The sequence below is a fragment of the Megascapheus bottae genome, chromosome 34 (assembly GCF_031878675.1).
Source record: "Megascapheus bottae isolate mThoBot1 chromosome 34, mThoBot2.hap1, whole genome shotgun sequence".
Taxonomy (NCBI): Eukaryota; Metazoa; Chordata; class Mammalia; order Rodentia; family Geomyidae; genus Megascapheus; species Megascapheus bottae.
The window spans coordinates 7,194,654-7,222,034 of NC_143542.1; the positions used below are offsets into that span (position 1 = coordinate 7,194,654).

Genomic DNA, 27,381 nt, shown 5'->3' on the forward strand with positions numbered 1-27,381 from the left:
TCTCCCCTGCTCAGCGCTGCACACGCCTCCCCTGCTCCATGTTTGCCCCTGGCCTCGTGGCCTGAGCCTGGGTGCTTTGGGCCGGTCCTGGTCCTGCCGGTCATGTGTGGTGCGGTGCCCATCCAGGCCCTGCTGACCCCCTCCCTTCCCTCTTTCCCTCCCTCCCTCTCCCTCTCTCCCTCTCTTTCTTTCCTTCTTTCTTTCGTTCCTTGGCCTAACTCCCCAGGCCTCAAGCTCTCAGTCCTCCTGCCTCCTCCTGAGTGCTTTGCTGACAGGTGGGTTCCACCACTGCCAGCAACGAAGCACGGTGGCTCTCTTAACAAGAAGCTGTGCTCTTTCCCTCCGTGTTTCCTGCTGAGGCCCGGCCCTCTAGGTTTATTGTCACGCCGTGTGTCTCCTCTCCCCACGGCGCAGATGGACTGTGGGATCCATTGGCTAAGGTGTACCCGTGCTGGCTGCACTGGCCTTGACTCACCGGCTTCAGCCCTGGCATGGTTTCTGTGGGGAGGGTCCCTGTGCCAACGCCTCACAGGCACGGCCCTGCCTGCCAGGGTCCCCGAGGCTGTCACCCGCCTGGGCGGCCAGCTGAGCTCTGGAACCCGTGACAGGGTCCCCCTCGCCATGGCATGTCCGTGGCCCCGTAGAGGGTGGCTCCAGCACACACTCTGCCGTGTGGTGGAGGAGCGCACTCACCCCGCCCTCCTTTACTTGTGCCTTTTGGGGGGACAGGAGGGGTCCCCAAAGCAAAGCATGAGCCCCACCCTAACCTCTCTTCTCTCATCTTCGTTTCAGTGTGACAGCGACAGCGACCAGGAAGAGAAGGTAAGACGCCCACCTGTGCCCTGCATGCACACACACTGCCCACAGCACACCCCACACCCCACCCCATGGTCCGGCCAGCTGCCACGGGGTGTGCGAGAGACGCCTTCCTCAACGTGACGTCCACACGGTGTGTGTGACGTCCACACGGTGTGTGTGACCTGAGGTCCGCTCTCAGAGCATGTGTGAAGACGGAAGCGCGAAACGCACTGGCGTGTGCCTACCACCCCGCCGGCTCTACCACGTTCTGTCTGCACGGGCCGCGGTGGGTGGTGGGTCTCGCGTGGGTGAGCAGGGGTGGGGGGCCGTTCTTCCAGCGGGTCCAGGTCTCAAGGCTGGCGCCTCCCTCTGCACCCTGAGCCGTGATTGAGAGGAAAGGCGCTATCCGGAGACGAGTGCAGACCTAGCCATCCTGATCTGCCAACCAGGTTCCGTTCCGTGGGCACCAGGGTGGTGTGTGTCTTGGAAAGAGTGCTTTCACTAGGGCCTGGCAGTGCCCACGGTGGGCCCTTCCTCTGCCGTCTCTGGGTCTGGCCTGCCCCCGCCTCAGGGCAGGCAGCTTTGGCCGCCTCTGGAGTGGGGTCTTTAGAGAGTTCTAGCACCCAGCCTGGCTGGCCCCTCTCCCTCCGCCGCCAGGCTCCAGAGAGATGGGAAGACGCGCGCTCATTCACATGCAGCGCATGCAGCCTGTTAGAAAACGCGAGGCATCGTCATCTGAACAGGTCAAGCATATTCAGATGAAGACAAATGGTGCTTATTTGATTTCCTTAAAATCTGGAAATGAAAAAAGTGCTCTCGGGAGAAATCATGTTCTGCCTGACTTAGATGACAGACCCGTGCGCGTCCCCAGATAAGAGCAGGCCTCGCCGCGAGCTTTTCATCTCTGAAGGACGGCGGGACTGTCAGCCTGACGTGTGCATAACTGTGTCATTTTAAACAGGGTGACCCGTGTGAGGGCGCGGAGCGCTGACGTGGTAATGGGCTGTTGGGTGACAGGGAAAGTGCACAGTGGAGCAGGCCTGCCGATTCCTCTTTTGTTAACTGACAAGTAGGGCCCTCCTGCCTCCAGCCCCCCCGCCGTCCTGCTCCTCAGAGCAGGACCCCTGGGGTGTCAGCAGTGGGTGGGGTGCTGGGGTGAGGCCAGGGAGGCTTGTGAGGATTCTCAGTGTGTGGCATGGTCACAGCGTGGGGTGGGTGCTGGGCAGATGGAGCCCTCCTCAGCCTCCCGGCCCTGTACAGAATCCCTGTGTCTCCAGGGCCTCTGCCATCACTGAAGTGACACGATGCCTTTCCCCTTCTGGACCCAGGTTGTTCCATGTGAACCACTTAGCTGAGTCTGGGCTGGCCAGACTCTGCTCCTGGGAGCCGCTCGGTAGCTCTGCCCTCCCTCTCCATGACTCTGCCCCTCCTGCTCCATGGCTCTGCTCTGCCCCTCCCGCTCCGTGGCTCTGACTCTCCTGCTCCATGGCTCTGCCCCTCCTGCTCCATGGCTCTGCCCTCTCGCTCCGTGGCTCTGCCCCTCCTGCTCCATGGCTCTGGCCTCCCTCTCCGTGGCTCTGCCCCTCCTGCTCCATGGCTCTGCCCTCTCGCTCCGTGGCTCTGCCCCTCCTGCTCCGTGGCTCTGCCCTCCCGCTCCATGGCTCTGCCCCTCCGGGCTCCAGAGCCCACCACAGCCCCCTTGCTGTGCTGCTCAAAGGACTCGCATCCAAATCTGCATTGCTAATGGTGTATTCCACCCAGGTCTGCGTCCACTAGGAAGGCTGCTGGAGGCAGACAGGAGAGTCCTCCCGCCCGCAGGGACTCCTCCAGGGAGGACCTGTCAATCCCCTGCCCCGTGAGGATCCCAGAAGCGCTGGGCTAAAATTAGGGCACTGCATCTCCCACAGCTGACAGAATTAAGATAAACTCTGCTTTCCTCTGATACGGAGCTGTAATTTATAAAATGATACCCTTACTAATTAATGTGGAAGTGCCTGGGAAAGGCTGGGAACACAGAGCTCTCCCTCCATGCGGGAAACAGCCTCCTCTCCCTCCTCCTTCCTCCTCCTCTCCCTCCTCCCCCTCCTCTCCTTCCTCCACCTCCTCTCCTCCCTCCACCCCACTAGGCCAGCAAAAAGTCAGAGTGGAGGTGTGGCTCAAGCGATAGAGTGCTACCTTTGAACAAGAGTCACGGTGCCGTCTTGGCTTTCTTTCTGTGGAAGGCTCGGTGCTGTCAGGCTCCTGGGCCTTGACGTCTGTGAACCTTTGTCTCTAAGTCTCTGCCCGTTTTGTGGCCTTGGTTTTTCTCAACTGAGAAACGTGGGTGACACAGACCTCCCCACGGTGCTTTGTAACCACTGAGCAGAGGCCCTGGTGTGGGGCCTGGGCGTGCAAGGGCCCTGCTCTCGTGTGTTCTGTGTGTACACCCATACACGCGCAGCAAAGAGATAACCCTGGGTTGAGAAGCCTCGGGAAGGCCCTGGGCCCCCTGGCAGCGGAGGCTCCGCTCCTTTCCCAGCCTCCCTCCTGCTGTAGGCGGAACCACACCGAATCTTTGGAGGATTCCCCAGTGATGTGTTTAACACGCTCATGAGATCACGTGAGTGTGAGTGGAGGGCAGGGGGCTCGGGGCAGTGCCATCCAAAAGGGGGGTGGTGCAGGGGGTCGGAGGGCACAGGGGCAGAGGGCGCAGGGGCGCAGGCACAGGCAGAGCCTCCAGAGGAGGGGTTATGAGCCGGCCGCGTGACCTGTCCCCTCCCCTCCCGACACCCGCCGGTCCCCACACCACTCCCCATGGCCCAGGCCTCCTACCTAACCCTGTACCAGAGCGCCAGAGGGAAACGTTCCTTCTCCTCCGTGCTGGCTCCTCAGGAATGTTCTCTGCTCGGCAGAAGAACACGGAGACGGTAGCTGTGTTCCATCTGCACAGTGACCACATGCAGGTACATGTGTAGATTGCTGTGTGATCACGTGTGAATACACACACACACACACACACACACACACACACACACACACACACACACACACACACACGCCCTGAGGGCTGGTCCCTGCTCTGCACTGGGGGAGGCGCTGGCTTCCCCAGCCCTGCTCACTGGGGCCCAGGGCAGCCCAGGGCATCGGCCGATTTGGGTGTGGTTGTACTGATGGGCGCTGTCCACTCTCACCTTTCCGGACCGACAGTCCGAGGGGGAATCTGATATTTATAAAGTGTGCTCACTCGTGGAAGAGAGGGCAGATTCGAAGAAAACCACTAGAGGCTAATATTCCCAACACCCCAAAACCTGCACGCCCAGCTTGGCTCAGGAAAATGCAGAAACTGCTGAGGTGTCAGGCGGGAGACGGGCCCTGTGGCCGGGGCTCACCGTGAAGTTTGTGCCGCCTCAGCAACATTGCAGAAGCCACAGCTGTGCCCTGGGTTTGGACGGCCTGTCCAGGTCAGCAGGCAGCGTGGAGGGGCTGTTGGGCCAGTTTTCAGCCCAGGAGAAGGATGGTCTCCACACTTCCAAAGTCCACAGTGGAAGAACCTACGGCCACCAGCCAGAAGAGCACAGACAGAGGTTCGAGCGCGTGTGGAGAAATGCCTGTCCTGTCCTCGGGAAGACCCACAGCCGAGACCTGCACTCAAACCCAAGCACACCTTGGCGAGCGCCGGGCCTCTTCCCTGGGCCCAGCGTCGGCCCTTCCTCGCCCCTCTGTGGTTCTGACAGGTCAGGTTTGTCACCAAACATTTCTAAGCAGTCCATCGGCATTCCCACTTGGGGGGACAGTTGAAGCTTTCAGTCCAGACGCACGTTTCTACAACGCCCGCCCCCCCCAACCACGTCTGGGGTGGGACCATCGTGGGGGGCCGCAGCCATCTGCAGGGCTGACGGGCAGCTTCCGGAGGCCGTCACGGCTCGCCCGTGACCTGCCCAGAGGAACCATGGACAGGAACCTCTGAGGTCTTCTAGGACTTCCCACCCTAGCTTCTTCACCTGAAAACATAGATGGTACTAGCTTCTTAGAGCAATGGCAGAATGAGTTTGGGGCCATTGGAAGCGGCCGGTGCGCGGAAGCAGCGCAGGGGGTGCATCCGCCACTGGAAACCTCTGGCACGCACTTCCTGTCCTGCGGAGGAACTGCCCTCTTCCGCCTGCCGAGCACTTTGAACTGGGGTGTGGCGGAGTCCGCCTGCAGACCCCGGGCTGAGCGCATTCCCGGCCCTCAGCTTCCCGGTGCCCGGGTGCGTGGCCGTGGCGGTCAGCTTTCCATCCAGTGTAGGACAGGACGGCTGGGAACCGCAGCCAGAGGCCTCCTCTCCCCAGGACCTAGACGGATGGACGGACAGACGAAGGGACAGACAGACAGACGGCACCTCCTCCCTCTGGGCCATGCCCCCGTGACCTCACTTTTTCCAACTGGGCCTGCCCTGTGCCTGCTTCGTCCCTCGAAGCCACGACCCCGTGGCCATGTCAGCCAGGCCCTGACCCTGTAGCTGGGCCACGCCGCATGGCTGCTTCCTCCAGCTGGGCCCCTGGAGCTCACATGCACCTGGGCCCCCCCCCACCACTGCACCCACCCCAGCAGGATCTCCAGAGCCACCGGCCCCTTCCAGCCGCTGTCAAGCACGGGGAGGAGGGGGCACCTCGTCACGTATTCTCGAGAAAGGGGGGCGTGCGGGCTGAGCGGGCGCCCAGTGCTGTCAGCCCATGATTGGGGTTGTCCTTTGTCATCTGCGTCACTCAGCCGGCGCCGGGGAAGGGACCCGTCCCCCCTTCATTTTTTTTGTTGTTGTTGTTGTACCCATTTCGTGTAGAGAATTTGTATTTACTTTGGGAGTGTAATTTGTTCCTCATGGATAACGTGACCCTGAGTGGAGCTGGATCATGGGTTAGTTGAAGTGATATTTTCCGCTAATGGCGGTCGTACATCATCGCTGTCAGCTCGGGTTAGGAGGCAAGCACATTACAGCTCCATTTTGCCTCTGCAGGCATCTGGGATTATTTGCCATAACCGAGTATGACATGGCTGCACTACAGAGTGCATTAAAATTTTACTGCTGCTCAGGCAAGTTCCTTGTGCAGCGCGTGCCCGGACAGGCGGTCTCCCGGGGGCCGGGACGCTGGCCTCCCACTCCAGGGCCCCGAGAAGGGCGCCGGCGGCAGGGGTGCGTGCGTGTGTGGGGACCCCTCTGACTGACGGGCGGCAGGCCGCCTGCCGATGGCCCGGCCACCTCTGCCGGCTCTTGCCCTCCAGCTCAGGCCGCGTGGGAAAGGTCCTTTCCCCACAGGACCCAGGGCGAGCCACAGTCACAGACAAGCTTCGGCCAGTGTGTTGGTGATGCCCATCTGTAAGCAGACTAAAAGGGAGCGCGAGCCTCGATGTGTCACAGCCCCCCCCCACACCCACACCTCAGGATGGTCTTACACAGCATCCCGATGGAGTCCCCCCCACCCCCAGTTCACACCAGGAAACTGAGGCTCACCGACACAGCATCCCGATGGAGTCCCCCTACCCCCAGTTCACACCAGGAAACTGAGGCTCACCGAAGAACGGTGGCAGGAACAGCTTTCTGTCTTCAAGCCTGGGGGTCACTAGGGTCATGTGAGGCGCACATTGCTCAATTGGAGCTGGACACAGGAGTCCCCCCAACCCAGCCTGCAGCCATCGCGGGCAGGTGATGACCCTGCAGTCCACATTCAGGGGAGGAAACTGAGGCACAGAGGCGTCGTGCCCTCAGGCCCCCCCGGTGAGTGGCAGCTCAAGGTTGAAGCCCACGTGGCTGGCGTCGGAGGCCAGGCCTCAGCCACACGGCCCCCCGGGGGCCATCCTGGGACGTGAGCACTAACGGGAGCCGACAGGGAAGAACGGGAGCAGGCGGGATGAAAGGAGACGTTCAAAGACGCTTCCGTCGTAACTCCACCAACATCCAACAAGCTATTGCTCAGAGGAGCTGTGCTGTGATGAGCTTTAATTAAGCAGCAAGCCCCGTGGACAACCGTGCTTTGCTTGCATGCAAATGCTGCTTCTAAGGCATTTGCTTGGGTGGGCTGAGCCTCCCCTGTTACTCCTACTGGAAAGGAGTTCGTGGTAAACTTGGGGGACTCCCATTCTCTCTGGCAGTTTGGCCACTCAGGAGGCTGGGATCTCCGGGCCCAGGTTTGAAGGTAGCCCTGGTACACAGGTCTGAGATTCTCATCTCCAACTGACCCAGCAAACAGCAGGAAGTGGGGCTGTGACTCTTGTGGCAAAACATTAGCCCGGAGAGAAAAAGCTAAGGGTTTCAAGCCCTAGACCAGGCACAAAAATAAAGAAATAATGGAAGGTCATCCCCTCATTGTGCGTGGGGTGCGGTCTGAGCCCTCACGAGGATTCCAGAGTCGGCACTGGCCGATGCCGATTTCTGAACCCCAAACCTGGGCTGTCACCCCAGGAATCTCAGCCGCCACGGTGTTCCTCATTGATTACGGTGGACTTAAGTTAGCACGCTAAGGTTGGGGCTCCCCTCTGTGGCTCCCCAAGCGTGTCGGCCATTTCACAGAGAGTCCACGGGACTGGCCAGAGGTTCTCCTCCTGCTTTAGGTCCAGTCACTGACGCAGGAAAGGAGTGGACCAGAAGTATGGATCCCTCCCTCTGCAGCCTTCAACAACTCGTGCCCCAGGGGTGGGCAGACCAGAGGCGTGTGAGGAGCACTCTCCAGTCCCCCTCCCCCTCGGGGCCTCACAGGCCGTCTGAGTCATTAGGTCACTTGAAGACGCACCAGCTCTTTGGCTTGGTGGAGGGTTGAAGACAGAGCGTCATACGTACAAGCAAGTGCCATGTTACTTGCCATACTCTAGCCCTGAACCCTGAGCAGTTTGGGGTGTGTTTATGCTCCCAGCGTTCCTCTTTTTTTCTGTGGTGCTGGGCATGGTCATTGAGCTTTCTTGCTCACGGCTAGCACTATACCACTTGAGCCACAGCTCTGCGTTTGCTTTGAAGGGATTTCAGCAGTTAATTGAGATAAGAGTTTCACAGATTTTCCTGCCACTTCTGGCTTTGAACCTTGACGCTCAGATCTCAGCCTCCTGAGTAGCCAGGATTACAGGACGTGAGCCACCAGTCCCTGGCACTTCAAAGTAAGACTCCTTTTTCCAAACAAGAAATTAAACTCAAAATAACACATAACAAATACTCATGCTTTTGCAAGTTGGATCCATTGTAAACTGCCTGTCGTCAGAGCGGGGAGTAGTACACGGCTGGAGCTCACGTCCCCATCCCCCGCCGCCGCCCAGCTCCTTGCCTGCCCACTTCAGTCTTCGCCACGGCTGAGATCTGGTTTCTCCCTCTGGTGGAATCCTGACCAGTTCACAGCCTTGGCCTTCAGCGCCGCAGCCACCAAGACCCAAAGCAAGGATTGGGATTGAAGTGTGCCAGACAGGTGCCAGGACCTCCCATCCCCCCGCCCAGCAGGATTGTCCTGGCTATGTGGAAGACTGCGAATGGGAGGACCCAGCGCAGCTCCGTCTCCACAGACGGAGCCTGGAGGTGGTGCTGCCTGGTGGCCCAGTGAGGACAGGAAGCCCACAAGTATGCAGGTGTCGGTCCCAGCCCCACAGGAAACTGAGATCTGAGGATCACGGTTCAAAGCCAGGCCAGGCAGGAAAGTCCATGACCGTCTTACTTCCAGTTAACCACCCCAAAATGGCACAAGCGGAGCTGTGCCTCAAGTAGTAAAGCATTAGCTTTGTGCACAAGAAAAGCTCAGCGCCTAGGCCCTGAGTTGAAGCCACAGGACCAGCACCAAAAGAATAAAATAAGAAAATGGAAAATGAATGCCAGAGTGTGGCATGCTCACAGCCCAAGAAAGAGAAGAAAAAAGGCATTACCTTGACCATTGAAAGTGACCACCGAAAATGAAATATGAATGCATGTTTGCAGTTACATTTCAGTTGCTTAAATATTCATGGAGTATTTTAAGTGCTATCCACAGATGCTTCCATAACTCGTTCAGTTCTCTCTCGCTTAAGTTATTGAAGCAGTAGAAGGCTCGTAGGCTTTTACAGATGGAGAGTTGAACAGAATTCGTTAATATTTTAAGCGTCGTGGGTGATGTGTTGCTATCCAGTTATGAGACAGCCGCCTTGAGGGACGCAGGCGTCTTCCGGGAGTCTCTCCTCTTCCGAGGGGAGGCCCGGCTGTACACTTCTTAGCGGGGAGCACCGTGGGGCCTGCTCATCGAGGGACAGCAGTCCTCCCGCTCGCAGAGCCCAGCCGAGCGCCTTCACCGAGGCGGGAAGCCTGGCGGATATGACTTCGCCGGGCGCTGGCTTTTCTCTCTCAGCAAGCCCTGTCGGGCCCTGCGTGCCAGGCCCCGCCGGTGGGTCTCGGGAGGGGGAGGCAGGGATGGCTGGGGTGGGGCAGGTCTGCGGAAGAGATGGCTGTCAGACCACATGGCAGCCATCGCCAGGCGGTCCTGGCTAGGTACAAGGATGGTGGTGACTGCGGGCCGTGGGGAGGGAGCCGCGGAAAGCAGAGAGCAGGGAGAGAAGCAGGAGCTTCCGTTGTCGGAGCCAGGTGTGTGGGAGAGGGGGGGTTCGGGTCTGGGAAGGGCGTGGAGGCAGGTGGGGGAGACAGGCCTGCAGGACCTCAGCGTTGTGCTGAGCAGGGAGAATCGGAGTCCGTGAAGACGGCCGTGGCTGGCAGGGCTCCTTTCTGTTTTTATAAGGCCCGGGTGCCGGCGTTTGTTGTCCCCTCCTCGCTGTCCCGCTCTCTGGTCCTTCTGTTCTCCGCCTCCTGTCACCCCGGCCCCGCGTCCCCAGGCAGCGTTTGGTTCCTTGCAGACGCGGTGCCTGCAGGTTCTGCTGGCCACCTTTCCTGAGTTGCGTCGGTGTTTCGTGTCGGGTGAGGGGAGGCGGCCGTGGCCTCTGCAGAGCTGGCTCCCCAGGCTGAGGGCCCCTGGGCACTGGGAGCTGTGGGTGAGCCAGCCCGTGACAGGGTGGGTCTGACTTGGCCTGCATCAGGTTCCAGAGGCAGCCATCTGCAAGGAAGGTATCTAGGGGCAGGGAATGGGCCCTTGCGATTCGTGGCACTGTGGGCATGGAGCTCTGGCTCATGTTAAGGGGGCACCGAGGAGCCCTGGCACAGGCTGACTCCTCATTGGCACCGGCAGTCAAGTCCAGCAAGAGCAGGTGCTGAGAGGATCTGGAAGCTGTACTTCAGCTCAGGAGGGGAAGGCAGAGGCCTGCAGCCCCAAGAGGCCCCCAGGCAAGAGGGTGAGACCTACATAAAAAATAACTGAAAAGCGGGGCACTAGAGTCTCACGCTTGTGATCCCAACCGCTCGAGAGGCTGAGATTGCAGGATCATAGTTCAAACCCAGCCCAGGCAGGGAACTCCATGCCACTCCACCTCTAAAATATTTTGGAAAAAGCCAAACTGGAGGCATGGCTCAGGGAGTAAAGCACCATACCGGCAAGTTGAAAGAGAGCACGAGGCCCAGAGTTCAAACCATGGTACTAGCCTAAACTTAAAATAAGTAAAGGTGCAATCTGGCCATTGCAGAGCACACCAGAACAGTCCATGGGGGAGACCGGGAGCCGGCCCTGTGGGGAAGGAAATCGGCATCACCGATGGATTTCTGTCCCACACAGCACGTGTACGTCATAGGCTCGGCGAGGCGTGGCCTCTGCCCGGGCCTCAGGAGCACTGTGTGTGCAGGGAGTGCACCAGCTCGAAAGCCAGGTCAGGAAGCAGACAGGGAGGGGGGGATGGAGGATAAATGGAGGGCAAGGAGAAGCCGTGGGCTCTAGACACTCTTTACCCAGAGGGGACCACGGCATCCCCTCATCCCTTCCTTCTGCCCCGCAGCCAACCCAGCCACAAACGCGTGGCGTGGCGTGCAGACGCCGTGTGTTTCCTGCCTGGAATCCGCCCTGGGAGGGCAGGGCGGCTGGAAATCATATAAGGAGATCAAAAAGTAAGTCAAGCAAGTGACACCTTTAAACAGGCGAGGAGGCGAGGCTGGCGAGGAGGCACCCCTGCCTCCCTCAGGCGGGAGAGTGCGCTGCGCGTTAATGAATCAGGAGGTCCGCTGGATCCCCGCCCGCCCGCCCCACAGACTGCTGAAGCAGGAATTCTTGCGGAAAGAGGCTCCGGTTCAAATGGCACTTGAGTGAGCTCCACATGGATATACGGTTTCTAGAGTTTATAGCTATAATCAACAAAACATGGCCCTTCTCCCATGCAGGTTTCACTTACGACTTTCAAAGTGCTGTTATTTAAAAGGAAAGGGGGGCAGGAATTGCACACAGAATTGGCTGGGGAGATGGGGAGAGGGGAGGGACGACGGGATGGATGTCTGGAATCCCACCCAGCCCTCGGTTTCCCCCTCCTCCTCGGGGCAGGCAGTGGGCAGCGGGTGCAGGCTCCCCCACGTGGACAGGCTGCGACATGGAAAATGTCTTCCGTTGTGTGACGGAGTTCTTCAAAATTACCATTTAGCTTTTGTTTTTATGAGAGAGAGAGAGAGAGAGAGAGAGAGAGAGAGAGAGAGAGAGAGAGAGAGAGAGAGAGAGAGAGCGCACGTGCGCTGGGCACGGTGGCTCACGCCTGTCATCCTAGCTACTCAGGAGGCTGAGAGCTGAGGATCAAGGTTCAAAGCCAGCCTGGCACCAAAGTGTGTGAGACTCTTATCCCCAATTAACTTCTAGAAAACCAGAAGTGGGGCTGTGGCTCAAGGATAGATCAGTAGCCTTGAGCAGAAGAGCTCAGGGACAGCGCCCAGCCCCAGAGTTCAAGACCCACAGCCAACAAAGAGGAAATGGGGGGGGAGGGGGAAAGGAGGGTGTATGATAGGATGATCCGAGTTACGGAGATCTCAACACGCAGAACAGTACCAATCACGTTATCGTGTACTGTTCTCCCGCGAGGAGGAGCCGGGCACGCTGCCTCATGCCTGGAACCCCATGTTCTCAGAGAGGGGGTTCACGTTTCCAGGCCTGCCAGGGTGAGGACATGAGATGCCACCTGGCCAGACAGCTGGACGTGGAGGCTCCTCCCGCCAGCCCAGCTGAGGGCCACACAACCCTGTGGGATCCTGTGCAGCTGGTCCTGTCCACGCTGGGCCTCTCAGGCCTCTGCACCCCACGTGGAAAACAATGAAGGCAGAGGGGCCAGGGGTGTGGGCCAGGGTAGAGCACAGGCCAGGAGTTCAGGCCCCGGGACCGATAAGCACCACCAGCCACAAACCTCAGGGAGGGAGTATGGCGGGAGGGGAGGAGGGGAGGCAGGTGATGTGGAGGTGGTGTGCAGATGGGGTGTGCTGAGGCAGGGGGCGTGGCAAGAGCACCGCAGCCCAGAACACAGGTGTGTGGGAGGCCCTGGGAGCTGTGCCTGACCCAGACCTCATGGAGCAGCGGGCCTGCTGGGACCTGGAACTGGGTGCGGAGCCAGCAGGGGCCTCAGGGCAGAGGTCAGCTAAGGCCACATGTGAACGCCTGTCCAGTTATTTGGGCAGGCCACAGTGTTCTGGGGCCCTCCCCCACCTTGTCTCTTTAAAAGTAAAGGGGACAGTTTGCATTGTCCCCGGGCCGGCAGTCCTTGTAGGCACAGCAATGTCCTGTGTCCCCACACTCCCGAGCTCAGGACTTCCAGGCGGGAACGCCACACCCGGTCAGGAACCACCAGGCCAGCCCCTTAGCTGACTCGGCGGGGAGACTGAAAGGGCGTCTTCTCCCGCTGAGACCTTTTATTTTTATTCTTTTGCTGTTTGGTGAACTGGCGGATGTGGAGATCAAAGAGTCCTGGGAGTGACTGATTTATGGACATTGTGTGTGTGTGTGTGTAAGTATGCTCAAACACTAAACGCGCGGCAGAATTCTCGTGGGGGCCGAGAAGTCTGGAAGTGCGGGCAGGAAAGCTCGGTTTAAGAGGATTTGGGAATCTCTCCATCTGCAATTGAGATTTCAACACGCCGGGCCCGAGAACCAGAGGCCTGTAAGTGGAAACAGGCGTGTTTGCAAAGGACAGTAGTTTCCTCACAGCCCATCTGGGATTGGATCGGACGTCACAGAGTCTGCCTGTGCTCCGTCCTCGGGTGAGGTTAACCCTCCCGTTGAGTACCGCGCTTGGAGAGAAATTAAATCTCTCTCTCTCTCTGCGGCAGAGCCACTGAGCCAGGTATCAAGGGGGCTGGATCAGTGCACTGGCTGCCTGCGAGGTGCATGTCTACCCCAGGCCCTGCAGAGGCCGAGTGGCCTCTCTGAATCCTGCTCTGATCATCCCTGCTGCTGTAATGCGGTGAGACAGCCTTGTGACTCGGCCGAGAGGACTGTTTCTCATTACCCCGGCCCCGCTCCAAGCAGCCCGGGAGCCGGGGAGGACACATTGTTCGCAGCTCCTGCAAAATGCTTAATGTCGGCGAGTCGCTCAGGCCTGCTCTGCACAGACATTCCGATTTTAGAAGACGCACACACTCTTCCAGAGTTTTATGAATTCCACCACGGAACCAGAGTCCACGTAAGCCTGTTTCAAATAAGCCATAATGGTCTGGCAGAAAACCTGCACCGCTAGCAGAACTCGCAGCGTCTGTGGCCTCCGCTGCTCACAGGGCCTTGGACGGGTGCACAATGCACCGGAAGTTGGGCAGCGTGTTGATTTCTGCAGGGCTGGGCCCGGCCGGAGACCTGAGCCCAGGCACATGGCAGGGTGACCATGCGGTTTTCTTTTCTCGAAATCAGCGCCAGGGATTGGACTTAGCCCAGGCTGTGTCCTTGGTGACCCTTGCATCCTGTGGGCCAGGCCGGGCTCCCCAGTGCGTTCCACACGGAGGCTGGAGGGCCACCTGCCCAGAGCTGTGTAGGTTCATGGCGGTCCCCCCGCCCCCCCCCCCCCATCCTGGAACTGAGACCATAGCTTCAGTCCTGGCCCCGAGGATCCGTGGCCGCCTGGTAACCAAGCCCACGATCCAAAGAAATCCTCTGGGGCCCTGGACAAGTCACGCCCACTGCTCCAAGCAGAGCTAAACCGGGAGGCAGGTTTCTGTCCCCGCGGTGCTGCTCAGGCGCCCAGTCCCAGCTCTGTGTGCAGCGTGTCCCTCTGCCTCCGTCCTCGCCCTGGCTGCCATGGCCCAAAGGTGACAACATGTCCAGCGGTGCAGAGGGGCCAGAGCCCACAGTGCGCCTGCAAAGCACGCGTGGGTCTCCAGGGGCTCTGGGCCTGGCTCCCGTTATGTCCCCCCTCACACCCCTTTCTTTCTTTTTCTCTGTACTGGGTGTGGAGCTCACGCCCTCCCTGCTCACGGCTTGGGCACTGCCATTAAAGACGCGATGGTCGGGGGCCAGAAGTTTGGCCTAGTGGTAGAGTGCTTGCCTAGCATTCACAAAGACCCAGGTTCGATTCCTTGGTACTACATACATAGAAAAAGCCAGAAGTGGTGCTGAGGCTCAAGTGGTAGAGCTCTAGCCTTGAGAAAGTCCAAGGACAGTGCTCAGGCCCTGAGCTCAAGCCCAGGACTGGCAAAAAAAAAAAAAAAAAGAAAAAAGAATAAAATAAAATGTATTCAGTTAAGATAAAAATGAATGTAAGATTTAATTGCCCAGTTGATTTTTAAAAAAAATTTAAGTAGCTGAGTGCCAAGAAAAAAACTGATATAAAAATGGTGAAAAATTAATATCTTAGAGCATTTTTATGAAGTATCGATGCATGCTGGGGCTAAGCTGTTGCTGGTCCTCTAAGCAGCTACTTTTGTCGTGATTTTCTAGAGTCCCGCAGTGTTCTTTCGGTCCTTTCCTGAGGGAACTTTGAGAGAGAGAGCCAGGCTGCGTGAATCACTGCTCTGGAAGACGAGCAAGGCCAGGTCCACACGTTTGCTCAGTGTGGCTCCATTCTGGAGCCTGGCTCCGCTGTGAGGCTGGCGGCTCTCCCCGAGGACAGGGAATCCCTCCCCTGTCCCCTCCAGTCCCGGTGGCCGTCACACCCCCCAGGCTGCATGTACACCCCGTGGGAGGAGGGAGGCCAGGCAGACCTGTGTCCCAGGGGAGTGGCTGTGGGCCAGGTGCACCTCTGAGGCCAGCACTGGACTCTGGCTCCCAGCCGCCAGCCACAGTGTCATGTGGCCTGGGGACGGAGGCTGGGTCCAGCGTCCAGTTTAACACTCATCTAACCTCTCTTCCGCCACATCTTCCAGGGTAGGCCTTAGCGGCAGCTGTGTGCTAGCCCAGCTCTGAACCCACGCATGGCACAAAACGCAAGGGTGAGATACCCAGGCCACAGCTGATGAGGCTGGGACATAGCGCTTCCTCTCTGAGGCTTCGGGTGCCGGGTGCCATGCCCAGCGCAAGTGTGAGATCCGAGGCCCGACGCCACCTCGGGCAGCAGTGCCCGGCTGGCAGGCTGGGAACAGCGCTCCTCGGCCTCCCTCCATGTGCTAGTGAAATGGTTTCCCTTAGGTGAGAGGATGAAGGAAAGAAACTCAGGACAGGGGTGTGTGTGTGTGTGTGTGTGTGTGTGCGTGCGTGCGTGCGTGCGTGTGTGTGTGCGTGTGTGTGTATGCGCGTGCGCACGCACACAGAACTACCTGGGTTGTGTGTACGGCAGGCCAGGCTCAGTCACGTGATCTGAAGTTCCATGGTGCACAATTCAAGGTTCACTCAGAATGCTGAAGCAGAAATGACACAGAGAACCGGGCGTGGTGGCTCGTGGTTTCTGCCTGTCGAGGACAGGAGGGTTTCCAGGTAAGACCAGCAGGACCCACAGAAAGCAAGGCCTCACCCCTCCCGACAAAAGCTGGGTGCCGTGGTCTGTCACCCCAGGTGTGCCCGAGGCACAAACAGGAGGGCCGAGTCCCGCAGACCACGCAAGAGATTGTGAAGAGGGAGAGGGGCTGGCTCGGTGGCTCGGTCGGCCCAGGCCTGTGTTCAAACCCAGAACTGCACAACAAGGAGCAGGGGGCGGTGGGGGGAGCTGACAAACCCAGCGAGGCAGCTGAGCCTTTGCCTGCCTGGGACCAATCCCAAAGTCACAGAGCCGAGCAAGTCTCCACGGAGCACCACTCCGCCTCTGCCACGTGTCTGTGCTCGTGCCATGCCAGGGTGCCGGCCCAGAGCACCCCTGTCCCGCGGGCAGTGAGTCCTCAGCCATTCTGGGCTGGAGCGTGGAGCTTGGTGGCCCCAGGAGGGGCAAGAAGGAGTGAGGGGCGCGGAGGCAGCGCCACAGAGAGCGGGCCAGCTTCCGGAGCCCAGAACGAGGTTTCTAGGATGGGTTGGGGGGGGGGAGCCCAGAGAGGGCCGGGAGGGCCGTGGCCCGGGACGGACACTGCAGAGAGACAGTCTGCAGTGGGATGTGGCTCTGGCTGGGATGAGTTGGGTGAGGGTTGAGAGCTTGTGTTGAGCGTCACGGGCAGCCATCCAGGGCCTGGCCAGGACACCGGAGGCTTGAGGGCGTGGGGAGCGGGGAGGGGCGTTAACAGCTGATCTGTGGAAGCTCTGTGGCCAGGTGAAGGTGTGGGTGGAGAGGAGCCCTCGGGGCTGAGCTCTGGTCAGGGCGGGCAGAAGGGCACTCAGACATAGACACAGACACGACCCACGCCTTGCACGCGGGGTCCATGCCCGCCTGGTCGGCAGCAGACGACCCCGCCGGCCTCTTCTCCTAGTGTCCGAGCACCCAGGTGTCTCACACCGAGCACATCCCCCTGGGTTCTCGGCCCACGTCACAGCCTCGCCGATATTTAATTTGTAAACACTTAATAAAGTACTGTCGGTAGCGTGGCTCGTCTCCTCTGCCGGCCACATCAAAATCAATCCGTCCCCGGGGTGCCCTGCCGTGATTGTCTGGGTTGGAGGATGTAATAGGATTAAGTGTTTGGGGTCCTATCTGACGCCACAGCCTACTTAGACGAGGTTAAAGACTGCTTGTCATTGAGGAGGCTCCATTGCTGAGGGGTCTGAAAAATCATTAAAGCTTGTCCTCTTAAACGGTGATTGCTCCCCAGTGATTTATTGACAAAACACAAAAAAGTGCTCTATACTGCACTCTAATTATATGTATGAGGCCATAAGATCTCATGGGAAATTAAATAAAATTTACAGCTTGATGGTTTTATGCTCCTGGGAGACATACCTTCTTAATAAGATCTTATAGCTGGGAATATTTATGAGGTGAACGTCGGCGGGCTGGAGCAGAGGGCCTCACCTCGCCACGCGGGCGGAGGTGGGGTGCGCTTTGAGTCCTTGGAAGACAAATGATTGTAATGAGATTGCCCGGGGTTGAGGGAAAAGTGCTCGGTGAGTCACATCACACATTGTTCCCTAAAACCCTCACTGCGGCCCTCGCCTCCCAGCCGTCAGGGCTCTGTGTCCCCTCCAGCCTCCTTCTGCAGAGGGCCCCACAAAGGGGCGAGGGGACAGGGACAGGAGGTCAGAAAGGGGAGGGACGGGGGGTGCACTCAAAGGAGGACCTGCTGGGGTGCTTGGAGCCCTGGAAAGCAGAGCTGCGAGTCCAGACCTCCCCCGAAGGTCCTTGCCTGCCACGCAGAACTCAGATTTGACAGAACGCCTTGCATTTTCTTGGCGTCCAAAGGTGGGGACGGCCAGGTCCTGATTCCACCAGGGAGCAGAGGGGTTGTTCTTCATTTGCAAATGTAACTGGGCAGAGAGGTAGAGGTAGGAGGATTAGGGTCCAAGACCAGCCTGGCAAAGCACAAGACCCTCTGTGGAAAATAAAGTAAGGAACCGGGTGCCGGCAGCCCGCGCCTGTCATCCCAGCTGCTCAGCAGCCTGAGATCTGAGGATCGTGGTTGGAAGCCAGCCTGGACAGGAAGGGCTAGGGGACTCTTACTTCCAGTCAACCAGCAAAAAGCCCAAACCGGAGCCGTGTCTCAGATGGTACAGGGCCAGCCTGGAGAGGAAAGGCCAAGCAGGAATAGGAGACCCTAGGTTGAGTCCCTGGTACTGTGCGTGCGCACACACACACACACACACACACACACACACACACACACCCGCACCCAGCTGCCCTAGAGGACTCAATACTGTGCTTACGCCAGCCTGCGCTTGGTCAGACATGACGTCTCATGTGCAATTGCAGCGTTTCATTTCCCGTCCGCTCCTAATTCCAGTCTGTCCATGGTGTGTACTGTGCCTTGAACTTGTGCGTGTATAGATCATCATGAGTCTGTCCCAAATGCCTTCCCTGTGACGTCTGCCTGCTCCCTTCCTGATGGCTGGGCGGGCGGGCGGGGGGACGAGTGGGGAGGTGCCTTGAAAGAGGAGTTGGGCATCTGGAAGAGATGGAGGGATGTCCTTCAAGGGGCCCGGAGAAGGTGCAGAATGCCGTGTTCGTGAACACTGACCACAGTCTCCTCTTTGGAGTTGGGAAGCCATAGCTTAATGCAGAGAAAGGCGAGTGTCCAGCCAGCCTCCTGGTTTGTCACTAGGTGTCTGTGGGGTGTCTGTGGGTGCCTTGGCTTCCTGTCTGTCAAGCAGAGGGCTGAAGCTAGGTGAGTGTAAGTCCCTTTCAGCCTCGCCGGGTCATTGCTGGCTGGCTGTCAGCCTCGGGGGGGGGGAAGCCACTGCTCTTTGCCCTCGAGTCTGCCTAGGCCAGGGGCTCCCGGCAGCTCCCAGAGCCAGCTCAAGCCTGCGTCCCAGATAAGAAAGAAGAAATGGGGAATTATTGAAGATAGCTAAGTTCCCTTGATAAGCAGCCAGCGAGAAACCCTGATTTAATTTAAATGTGATATTTCTGTCTTCATTAACGTAAAGCATGTGCATGGTAATGTATCCTTCTTTATTTGGTGGTCTGCCCTGCAGGGAGAGGCTTGATTGGGAAGCAGAGGGGCAAAAGCTGGGGTATATTTTAATAAAGATGAATATCCCTAAAAATGCTTGAATTATATGGAAGCAGGATTTGTTGCAAGTTACAAATCAAAGCCTGAATTGTCACTTATCTCCTAATGATACTTCTACACAGATTATTAATTTCATTTTAGAAGCCCAATGAATGTTATATTTTATGACATTGATTAAAGATCTTGATGCCTTCTAACCATCCATCCTTTTTGCTTTCAAAAATCCATATCGGAATTTAACAAAAACAGCTCATAAATCGCTATTTCACAGCCTAGCAAAGTTGAACGCCTCTCCACGGTCTGTCCTTACCACCAGCCCCATCCAGGACGGTCTTGAACCCCAGCCTTGCCTGTGTCTGCTCCTGGAGTCTGGGTCCTCCGGTTGGCCGGGATTTGTGTGGTGGTAATGGAGACACTGAGCTTGAACTCCCAGCCTGGATGCTGTCCTGTGCTTTATCACTCAAGGCGGACACTCCACCACTTAAGCCACAGCTCCACTTCTGGCTTTTTCGTGGTTAACTGGAGGCCAGACTTCCCTCTGGGGACGGCCTTGAGCTCACATCTCAGCCTCCAGAGTATAGGCTGGGATTGCAGGCGGGAGCCCCTGGTGCCAGCTGAGGCCTTGTGGGGTCAGTGGCACGGCAGGGGTGGCATGGGCCTTCTGAGGAGAGCAGCCCTCCATGGCTGCCCAGGGTCCTGGTGGGGGTGGACATGGGGAGAAGAGGTAGGAAAAATCAGCCCTCCCTTCAGGCCAGGGCCGTGGGTACTGAGGGTGTGAAGGCCAGAGTGGGTGGCAGGTCTTGCCAGCCTGGCCCGTCCTCATGGTGCCACTCGCCTGGCCCTGGAGGGCGGTCCAGCAAGCAGCTGCCATCTTCCCTCTGGCCCCAGAACCTCAGCTCAGGCCTGGGGTGAGGACGCAGGAGACCCATGTGTGATGGAGAAATGGCTGACCTGGTGGTGGATGGCCGCGGCAACAGAGGGCAAACCATGCCCCCAGAAAACGTCCGAGTCCCTCCGCCGGGACAGCTTGCACAGAGAGGCCCGAAGCTTGGAGTGGACAGGGGTCCGAGCCATGGAGCCCCGGCCCCCCGGGGCCCCTGGGAGAGTCAAGAGGCCCTGCTGACTGCTGCGCAGTCGTCTCTGCAGGAGATGGCACGGTGGTGCCTGAACTCGGAGCAGGGCCCAGAGCTGAGCCCGTGCCAGGCCGCTGCATTGGGCCTGGCTTCTGGTGCCTGCGGCTCTGGAGCCGCCGTTTTGATCTTGTGATTCTTTGTTTTGTTTTCCGTCATGTTTGCACCTTCCCGCTTGGCTCGTAGAACAGCCTCTGAGCCACTCTGGCCGAGCCTGGTGTGGGCCCCTCAAGGCTAAGCTTAGCACGGGGGTGAACATTGTCTCAGGACTTGAGGTGGGGGTGGTGCCAGCCCCCCCCCCAAGTCTCATGGGGTGTGGGGGCAGGGTGCCGTGACTGTGAGGACAAGGCTGTCTTGTGACGGCTCTGGGGACATGTCTTGTCCTGGTTTCCCTCTCGTTCTCTCCTGACCGACCTGTCGTCCTCGCCACCCCGCCCCGCCCCCACCCCCCCACCTTGCCCTGGCACTGGAGAGGTGGCATAAAGGGAAAATATGGCGTGTTTACAGAGAGAATTTTCAAGAAGTGTTAATTTAATATGCTAAAGTGTTCCCCTCAGCCTTTTACCTTTCTTGTTGTTTTCACAAAACAGCCAAGACTAAATAATGAGCCCAGGGCTGTGCCCTTCGGTAAGGCGGAAGCTCGTTACCCACAGCGGCCTCCATCTGCCCTCATGGCTGCTCTGGGAGCCATTACCATTATGATGAAAATCTCAGAAGCCATTACGGGATGCAGCAGAGGGCTGGCTGCAGACAGCCTAATGGACTAATTTGTAATTGGGAGAGGGAAACGAGTTAGCGAGCTGGGGCTGGCGTGGTGGCAGTGCAGTGTGCATGCTAAATGTGATGAATGAATAGCAATGTGTGTTTGCACAGTGGGTTCTACAAGACTTCCGGCTCCCCCGGGGCCTGGAGGCCTGCTGACAGGCCGCGGGAGCTTGGGGACTGGGGAGGAAAGGAGGGAGGGAGGAAGGGAGGGAAGGAGGGAGGGGAGAGGGAGAGAGGCCCAGGGGAGCCAGGCAGGGCTCAAGGAGAGTAGCTAAGGATAAATCGGGGAGAAAACGAATGGCAGGCAAATCCAAGGAAATGGCTGCCTTTGCCATCAAAGTGGTAATTAGGGTGTGTGCATCTCTAACTGTGAATATAGGGGGCAACCAGGAGCCCCAGAGCCTGCTGTGGGAAAGGGCGGGCTGGAGTGCAGATGGGCTGCCAGGGCAGAGCGGGGAGGGCTGGGAAGGACAGGCCCTCCCAGACCGGTGGCCCCCACAGGTTTCTGCAGCATAGCCCTAGTCAGGGGTGCTGGAGACCCCAGCAGAGGCCCAGGCCTGGACTCTGCAGACCTGGGTTGAGAGCTGGCCATGGCGACCACACACGCTGCAGGAGCCCCCAGGCCCCACCCGCTCTCTAGACAGGACCTGGGGTGTCCTTCCCCGCTCAGCCACCCCCAAGGTGGACTGGGATTTTGTGCCTCCCAGAGACTCAGTCCTGCCATGAATCCTGGCTGTTCTGTCTTGGGTCCTTGGTGATGCCCCCCTCTGCCCCAGCCTCTAAGCCCTGCCCCCCTTTCTCCTTGGCCGGGCCTTCCTGCCACCCCACTCTCAGCTACGTGCTAGCCCAGACCTTGCACCAAACCCCACATTTCCTCCTGGACCAGCCTCACTCAGGCTTGTCCTGCCTCCTGACACCCCTGCTCCCTGTGGATCTGCCCCTTCTCTTGGCCTGAGATGTCATCCTGGCCCTCCTGAGTGGCCTAAGGGAAGCCCTGGGTTCCTTCCTGGAAGAGAGGAGGAGAAGGCTCAGTGGTCTGTGCCCCGGGGCAGCGAGGACTCAGCCTGCTGACCCCTCCACAGCCCTGCCACTGTCCCATGGCAGTTTCCAGATTCACTCCCTGATGCCAGCGGGCAGACCTGCTCAGTGGAATTTTGTTGGTGGCCCTTTGATTGGTAGTGTAAGTGATTGATCTCATCTCCTTAAAAAATGAATGTGAGGAAAGCAGCAAAACCACAGATAACCTTGAACCCCTAGCACCTGAGAGGCACCGTCCAAGCAGAAGGAATTATGTGGGATGGGGACTGAAGAGCAGGACGAACGCCGCTGCGGCAGGAGACACTGGCTTTCACCCCTGTGGCCCTGAATGGTGTGCTGGGTAATGGAGCCATGAATGTGAAGGTGGCCCCTTAGGGCTGTAACAGAGCTGATGTGTCCCCCGCGGGTGACATCACAGCAGGGATTGGCAGGAACCCCCTCCCCAGCCCTGTCCCTACACACCCCTGCACACCCACTGATGCTGCAGCCAGAGAGAGGATGTGATTAGGTACAGGTCATAAAACCTGATAATGACAATAAACAACTCTGGTGCTCGGTACATACTTAATTTACCTTTTTACCTAGTTAAGTACCTAATGCTGTACTTACCTTTGTTGTATATAAGCAGGGCTGGGGGTGGAAGCCAGGGCCTCCCATAGTCGGCTACGGGAGCCACGTTCCGTCTTTGTCGTTACTTCAGTGTACTGGTACTTTTCAAAGTTTACCAGCATCACCCCAGTGGCTCACGCCTGTAATCCTAGCTACTCAGGCTGAGATCTGAGGGTTACAATTTGAAGCTAGCCCAGGCAGAAATGTGTGCAAGACTTTTTTTTTACAATTAACCAGCAAAAAGCTGGAAATAGACTGGCTCAGGTAGTAAAGCACCAGCCTTGAGTGAAAAAACTAAGGGACAGCACCCAGGCCCTGAGTTCAAGCCCCAGCATTGGCAAGTGTGCGTGCACACACACACACACACACACACACACACACACACACACAATTGCCATAAAGGTTGGAGAAGTGGCTCAGCTAGTGAAGTGCTTGCCTACTAAGTGCAAAGCTCTGAATTCCAGTTATGTAACAAAAACAAACAAAAAGTTTACTATTTTACCAAAGGCCAGGCATGGCTGTGGACACTTGTAATGCCAGCTATTTGGAAAATAGGGACTGGGAGGACGGCCGTTCAAGGCCTGTCTAGGACCAAAAAAAAAATGAGACTTTGTCTTAACGCACAGTCCAGGAGTGATGATGTTTCCAGCCATGAACCGCTGTGCCTGAACTGGTTGTTGAAATGGGATCTCACTTCACCTTTTTTGCCCAAGTTGACCTCAAATCGGGATCCTGCGCCTGAGTAGCTGGGGCTGGAGATGCGCGATGCTACACCTGCTGAGGTTTTCATCATTCTGGAATGGTTTCATCATGCTTGGTGACTTGCCAAACACCCCAGGCTCAGAAAGAGGGATTTGGATCATCACAGCAAGGAAAACAGGAGGAGGTACTTGTTTTAGAGGCTGGGGCCCAAATCAGGACAAACGAGGGCTGTGGCGACTGGTTCCACCAGCCTGCTTCCCTGGCTTTGTTTTCTTCCTCTTTTACCTGTCCAGATCCCAGCCGCATGGCCGCCCCCAGCCCCGCTTGCAGCCCCCTCCTCTGTCTTCTTAGAGGACAGCAGGAGGCCCGAGGTGGTTTATGGCTTAGTGGGAACTTCACAACTTTTTTAACTTTTGAAAAGCAAACAGAGTTCAAAAAGTAAACATCACACGTTGACATGCCAGCCCGGAGCAGAGGTAGAATGTCTCTTGTTCCACGTTTTAGCACACGGCAGAGTTTCTGAGCGGTGCTGGGGTTTGGTTTCCCCCGCCCCCCAGGTGCGGGGTAGGGGAGGCTGTGCTGGCCCATTTCCATGGTGGCACAGAAGTGAAGTGATGTTTAAAAGCTGTTTTTCGCCATGTTACTTCACATGGATGGAACATTGACGTGTGGGCGCCGTTACCCCCGGATGGTCGGAGGATTTTATGTAAAAACACAAGTGGGGGTGATATTTTCCTTGGTTCTGTGCCCACCGAGTAACAGGAGTTCCTCAGTTTCCCGGGCACCTGGCTGGTGCCTGCTCAGCGACATGTCCCCCTCCGACAACTGAAAAAACACACAGCTCAAATTCAACGTCCGACTCCTTCAGCTAAAACGAGCGAGCCGTGCTGTGGCTGGAAAGTCTGGCTGCATCCCCGGCTGGTCTGACTGGGTTCCCGCAGGGGTCCTCGATCTGCCCGCTGGGCACGCAGGGGTCCGGCCCAGAGGAGAAGCCCGGCCAGCGTAGGAACAGGGCAGAGCACCCTGCCTTCCCACACGCTCATGCACACACCACCCTCACCCTCACCCACTTACCTGGAGACTTGCTCGGGTGCTTCCCGTGAGAGCCTGGACGGGGACGGAAGACGCTGGGTGGCGGGCGGGTAGTTTCCAGCCCGCGAGCATGGGCGAAAGCTCTCTCTCTCTGTCTCTCTCTCTGTCTCTCTCTCTCTGTCTCTCTCTCTCTGCCTCTCTCTCTCTCTCTCTCTCTCTCTCTCTCTCTCTCTCTCTCTCTCTTTCTCTCTCTCTCTCTCTCTCTCTCTCAGGGCACTGGGGGTCTTGGTTGAGGGAAAAGCAATCTGGCCAGGGAATAATATCTGCAGAGTCAGCCTTTACTGTTCACAAATTCCTTGCTGCATGTTCTTTTATTTGAACTTTCAGATCATCCTGGAAGGTGGTCTTTAAGGTCTCCATCCTGATATTTGAACTTATGGTGTCACACTTGAACCACATTTTCAGCTCTTTTCTTTCTTTCTTTCTTTCTTTCTTTCTTTCTTTCTTTCTTTCTTCCTTTCCTTTCTTCTTTTTTTTGAGATACGGTCTTGCTTCAGGCCTCCAATATGACTGGCCTGCAATTCCACCTATTGTAGGCTTCTTTTCCCAGCTGTCATGGCAGGTGCATGCTACCACTGAGAAGGAGTCTGGAGGACTCTCCTGCCTGCACTGGGCTGGAGTTAGCGCTCCTCAGCTAACACACAGTGAGAAAGACAGGCGTGAGCTGCAGCGCCTGCCAGATCATGGTTTTTCTTGATGGTCTCCTTACTGTCAAGCTTCTGAGACAGAACTTGGGGACCCCCGGGGGACAGAGCTAGGAGGAGAGTTGCAGACTGGGGTTGCCAGGCCTCCACATCCCAGGCCAGGAGGTTGGAGAGGACCTGGCCTCAGGGCAGCGCCCAGCACGTTTCCCCCAGGCAACTCCACCCCAGCTGCCATAGGCGGCACAGCGAAATGAAACGCAGCCACCTGTCACCCACTTAGCTCTAAATACCCAGGTGGAGAATAAAGGAGGGGGGAGAGTGCCTCCTTGACTAAGCATGCAGGGAGGGAAGCCTTGCTGAGGGCTGGAGTGCCTGGGACCGGGGGACCGAGGGGAGGCTGGAGGATGTGGAGAGCTTTGTGCATTACTCTCTAAATCTCTATGGTTACCTGGGCAGTCATGTGTGTGCGCACATGTGAATGGGTGTGAGTACACGTGCACACATGCGGCCACTCACCGGTGCACGCCCATACACGCATGTGCGCGGCTGTGTTACATCTACAGTGTGCATGTGTCTGTGAATGTGTGCGTGCATCAGCGTGCATGAATATACAGGATGGTGGGTGTATATATGCGTGTGCATGTGTGTATGCACGGGTGTGCATAAGTGTATGTGTGTGCATGTGGATGAGTTACAGGAGTAGGTGTGCATGAGTTCTTATGTGGATGTGTGCATGCATGCGTGTGCATGTGTGTATGTATATGCTGGATACATGAGCACATGTGTGTGTGTGTGCGCGCGTGTGTGAGCATACATGCGTTGAAACCCTGGGACGGTGTGTGGCTGTCATTACTGGCTTCTTGCACACAGACAGTTCTTTGAGCCTTCATGATCAGTCCTAGCTTGGCTCTGTGGCACTCGTGACACTGTTGCTCTGGCCCTGGGCCTCGCAAGGCCAGTGTGGCCTCCAGGTTTGTGGCAGATCACTGGACGCCTTTCAGGCCCTGGTCTCTGGCACCCCCGGTATCCTGCCTGGGGGACAGGTTCTTGGCCGGCCCAGGGCATGGGCAGAGGATGCAGGGATTTTGAATGCCAGTCAGCTGCAACCACTGGTGATCTGGAGGCCGTTCAAACTCATTTGGAGAACGGTTGAATTTTTAAAGTGCCTTTTGATTCTCTCTTCCATTTATTTTAACTGATCTGCCGGGACGAGGTGCAGGGTAAGGAGCACCGGAAAGCTTGCCAAAGTGTGTGAGTAATTAGCGAGCGGCGGGAAGGGGCGGCCCAACGCCTGGCACATCACTGTGCTCCAGCCCTGTGGACGCCGCCTGCCAGAGGAGGTGCAGGGCTGGCAGGGCAGGGAGGAGGCGGGCAGGGCACGAAGACACGAAGAGGAAGAAAGTCAGACCAGGCACCACTGGCCACACCCTTCAGCCCAGCTACTCAGGAGGCTGAGATCTGAGGATCCAAGTTCAAAGCCAGCCCCGCCCATCAGACTCTACAGCCAGCAAAAGCTGGAAATGGAGGTGTGGCTCAAGCGGTAGAATACCAACCTTGAGAAAAGAAGCCAAGCAAGACTGCAAGGCTCTGAGTTTGAACCCCCATACCAGCACTCTCTAACAAACGAGCAGAAGGGGAAAAGAACAAAGCAAATAGGCAGAGCCTGTGGCCCCGCAAGGGCTTGGAGCTGGCCTGGTTGCATCAGCATGGCGGGGAGGTATGGCGGGCCTGGGCAGCTCCCCTCCTCCCTCTGTCACCCCAGGCAGCCGCCGGGCTTCTCCGGGCTGAGCCTCCACCTTCTCCACTCGGCTCCTGCGCCCAGCCTGGTCTCCACCTGTAACAAAGTCCCATTACTGTCCCAGACTAGGTGCACCTGACCCCCGCTCTTGCAGACCCTCCCAAGGGGAGGGTTGCCATGCTGTCCCCAAAGCCAGGAGAGCAGAGGTGGCCCAGCCCAGGGTGAGTGGACCCAGACAAAGCCCCTCCAGGAGGAGAAGGGCCCCCACAGTGGCTGGCCACAGCACGTGGCAGGCCCCCCCCCCCTTCCTGGGCCTGCGTGTCATCAAACTGTAAGGCTGCACCTGGACTCATGTCTGGAGTTAGCTCGGCAGGGTGCGGAGGAGGCGGGGTGTGTGTGTGTGTGTGTGTGTGTGTGTGTGTGTGTGTGTGTGTGTGTGTGTGTGTGTCGGGTGTGGCCAGGCAGTGTCACCCGGTGTCCCGAGAGGCGTCCCCGCACTGCTCGGGGGCTGGTCGCTGCTTCGCCAGGGAGGCAGAGGGCTTGCTGGTTGAGTAGAAAACCCTATTTTGAATTTGGAAGGAGGAGGTTTTCCCGGCTCTTTGGCCCATTTCAGGGCCTTGGTGGAACCGTGGACAGGGCCGTCATCCCGCCACCCGGGTGTCAGGACAGGCCCTGCGCACGTCCCGCGTGTAGAACACGAAGGGTTACAGCTCTGTGGGCTGCTCTGCTCAGGTAGTCTGGACGGGGCCGGGGTCCGCGGGTTTTCGGGGTGCTCTGAGTGGTGGAGCCCACCACACTCTCCCTGCCACGCTGGGCCATGCGTCCAGCTGGGCGGCCCCACGGTGCCCAGCGCTGCTCCAGCCGCCCAGCGCCATCAGGGAGGAAGTGCTGGTGTCAAACATGACACACCAGGGCAGAGTGCTGTGGCCCAGAGGAAAAACCTGAGACCTCATCCAAAGCCGAAGCCAAAAGCAGACTCGAGGCCTGGTCCGAGGGTTGAGCCCCTGCCCAGAGTGTGTGGGTCCTTGAGATCAAGCCCTGGCACCACCACAAAGC

At 57.9% G+C, this 27,381-nt stretch overlaps 1 protein-coding gene across 1 annotated transcript in view; it reads left to right on the plus strand.

Annotated features, from left to right (window-relative positions):
* The window catches only part of Auts2 (activator of transcription and developmental regulator AUTS2), a 674,097-nt gene that overhangs the window by 521,829 nt on the left and 124,887 nt on the right, over positions 1-27,381 (plus strand). The window contains exon 5 of the mRNA XM_090324087.1: positions 793-822. Coding sequence (XP_090180213.1) covers positions 793-822 — 30 coding nt within the window. The remainder of the gene's footprint in view (positions 1-792; positions 823-27,381) is intronic.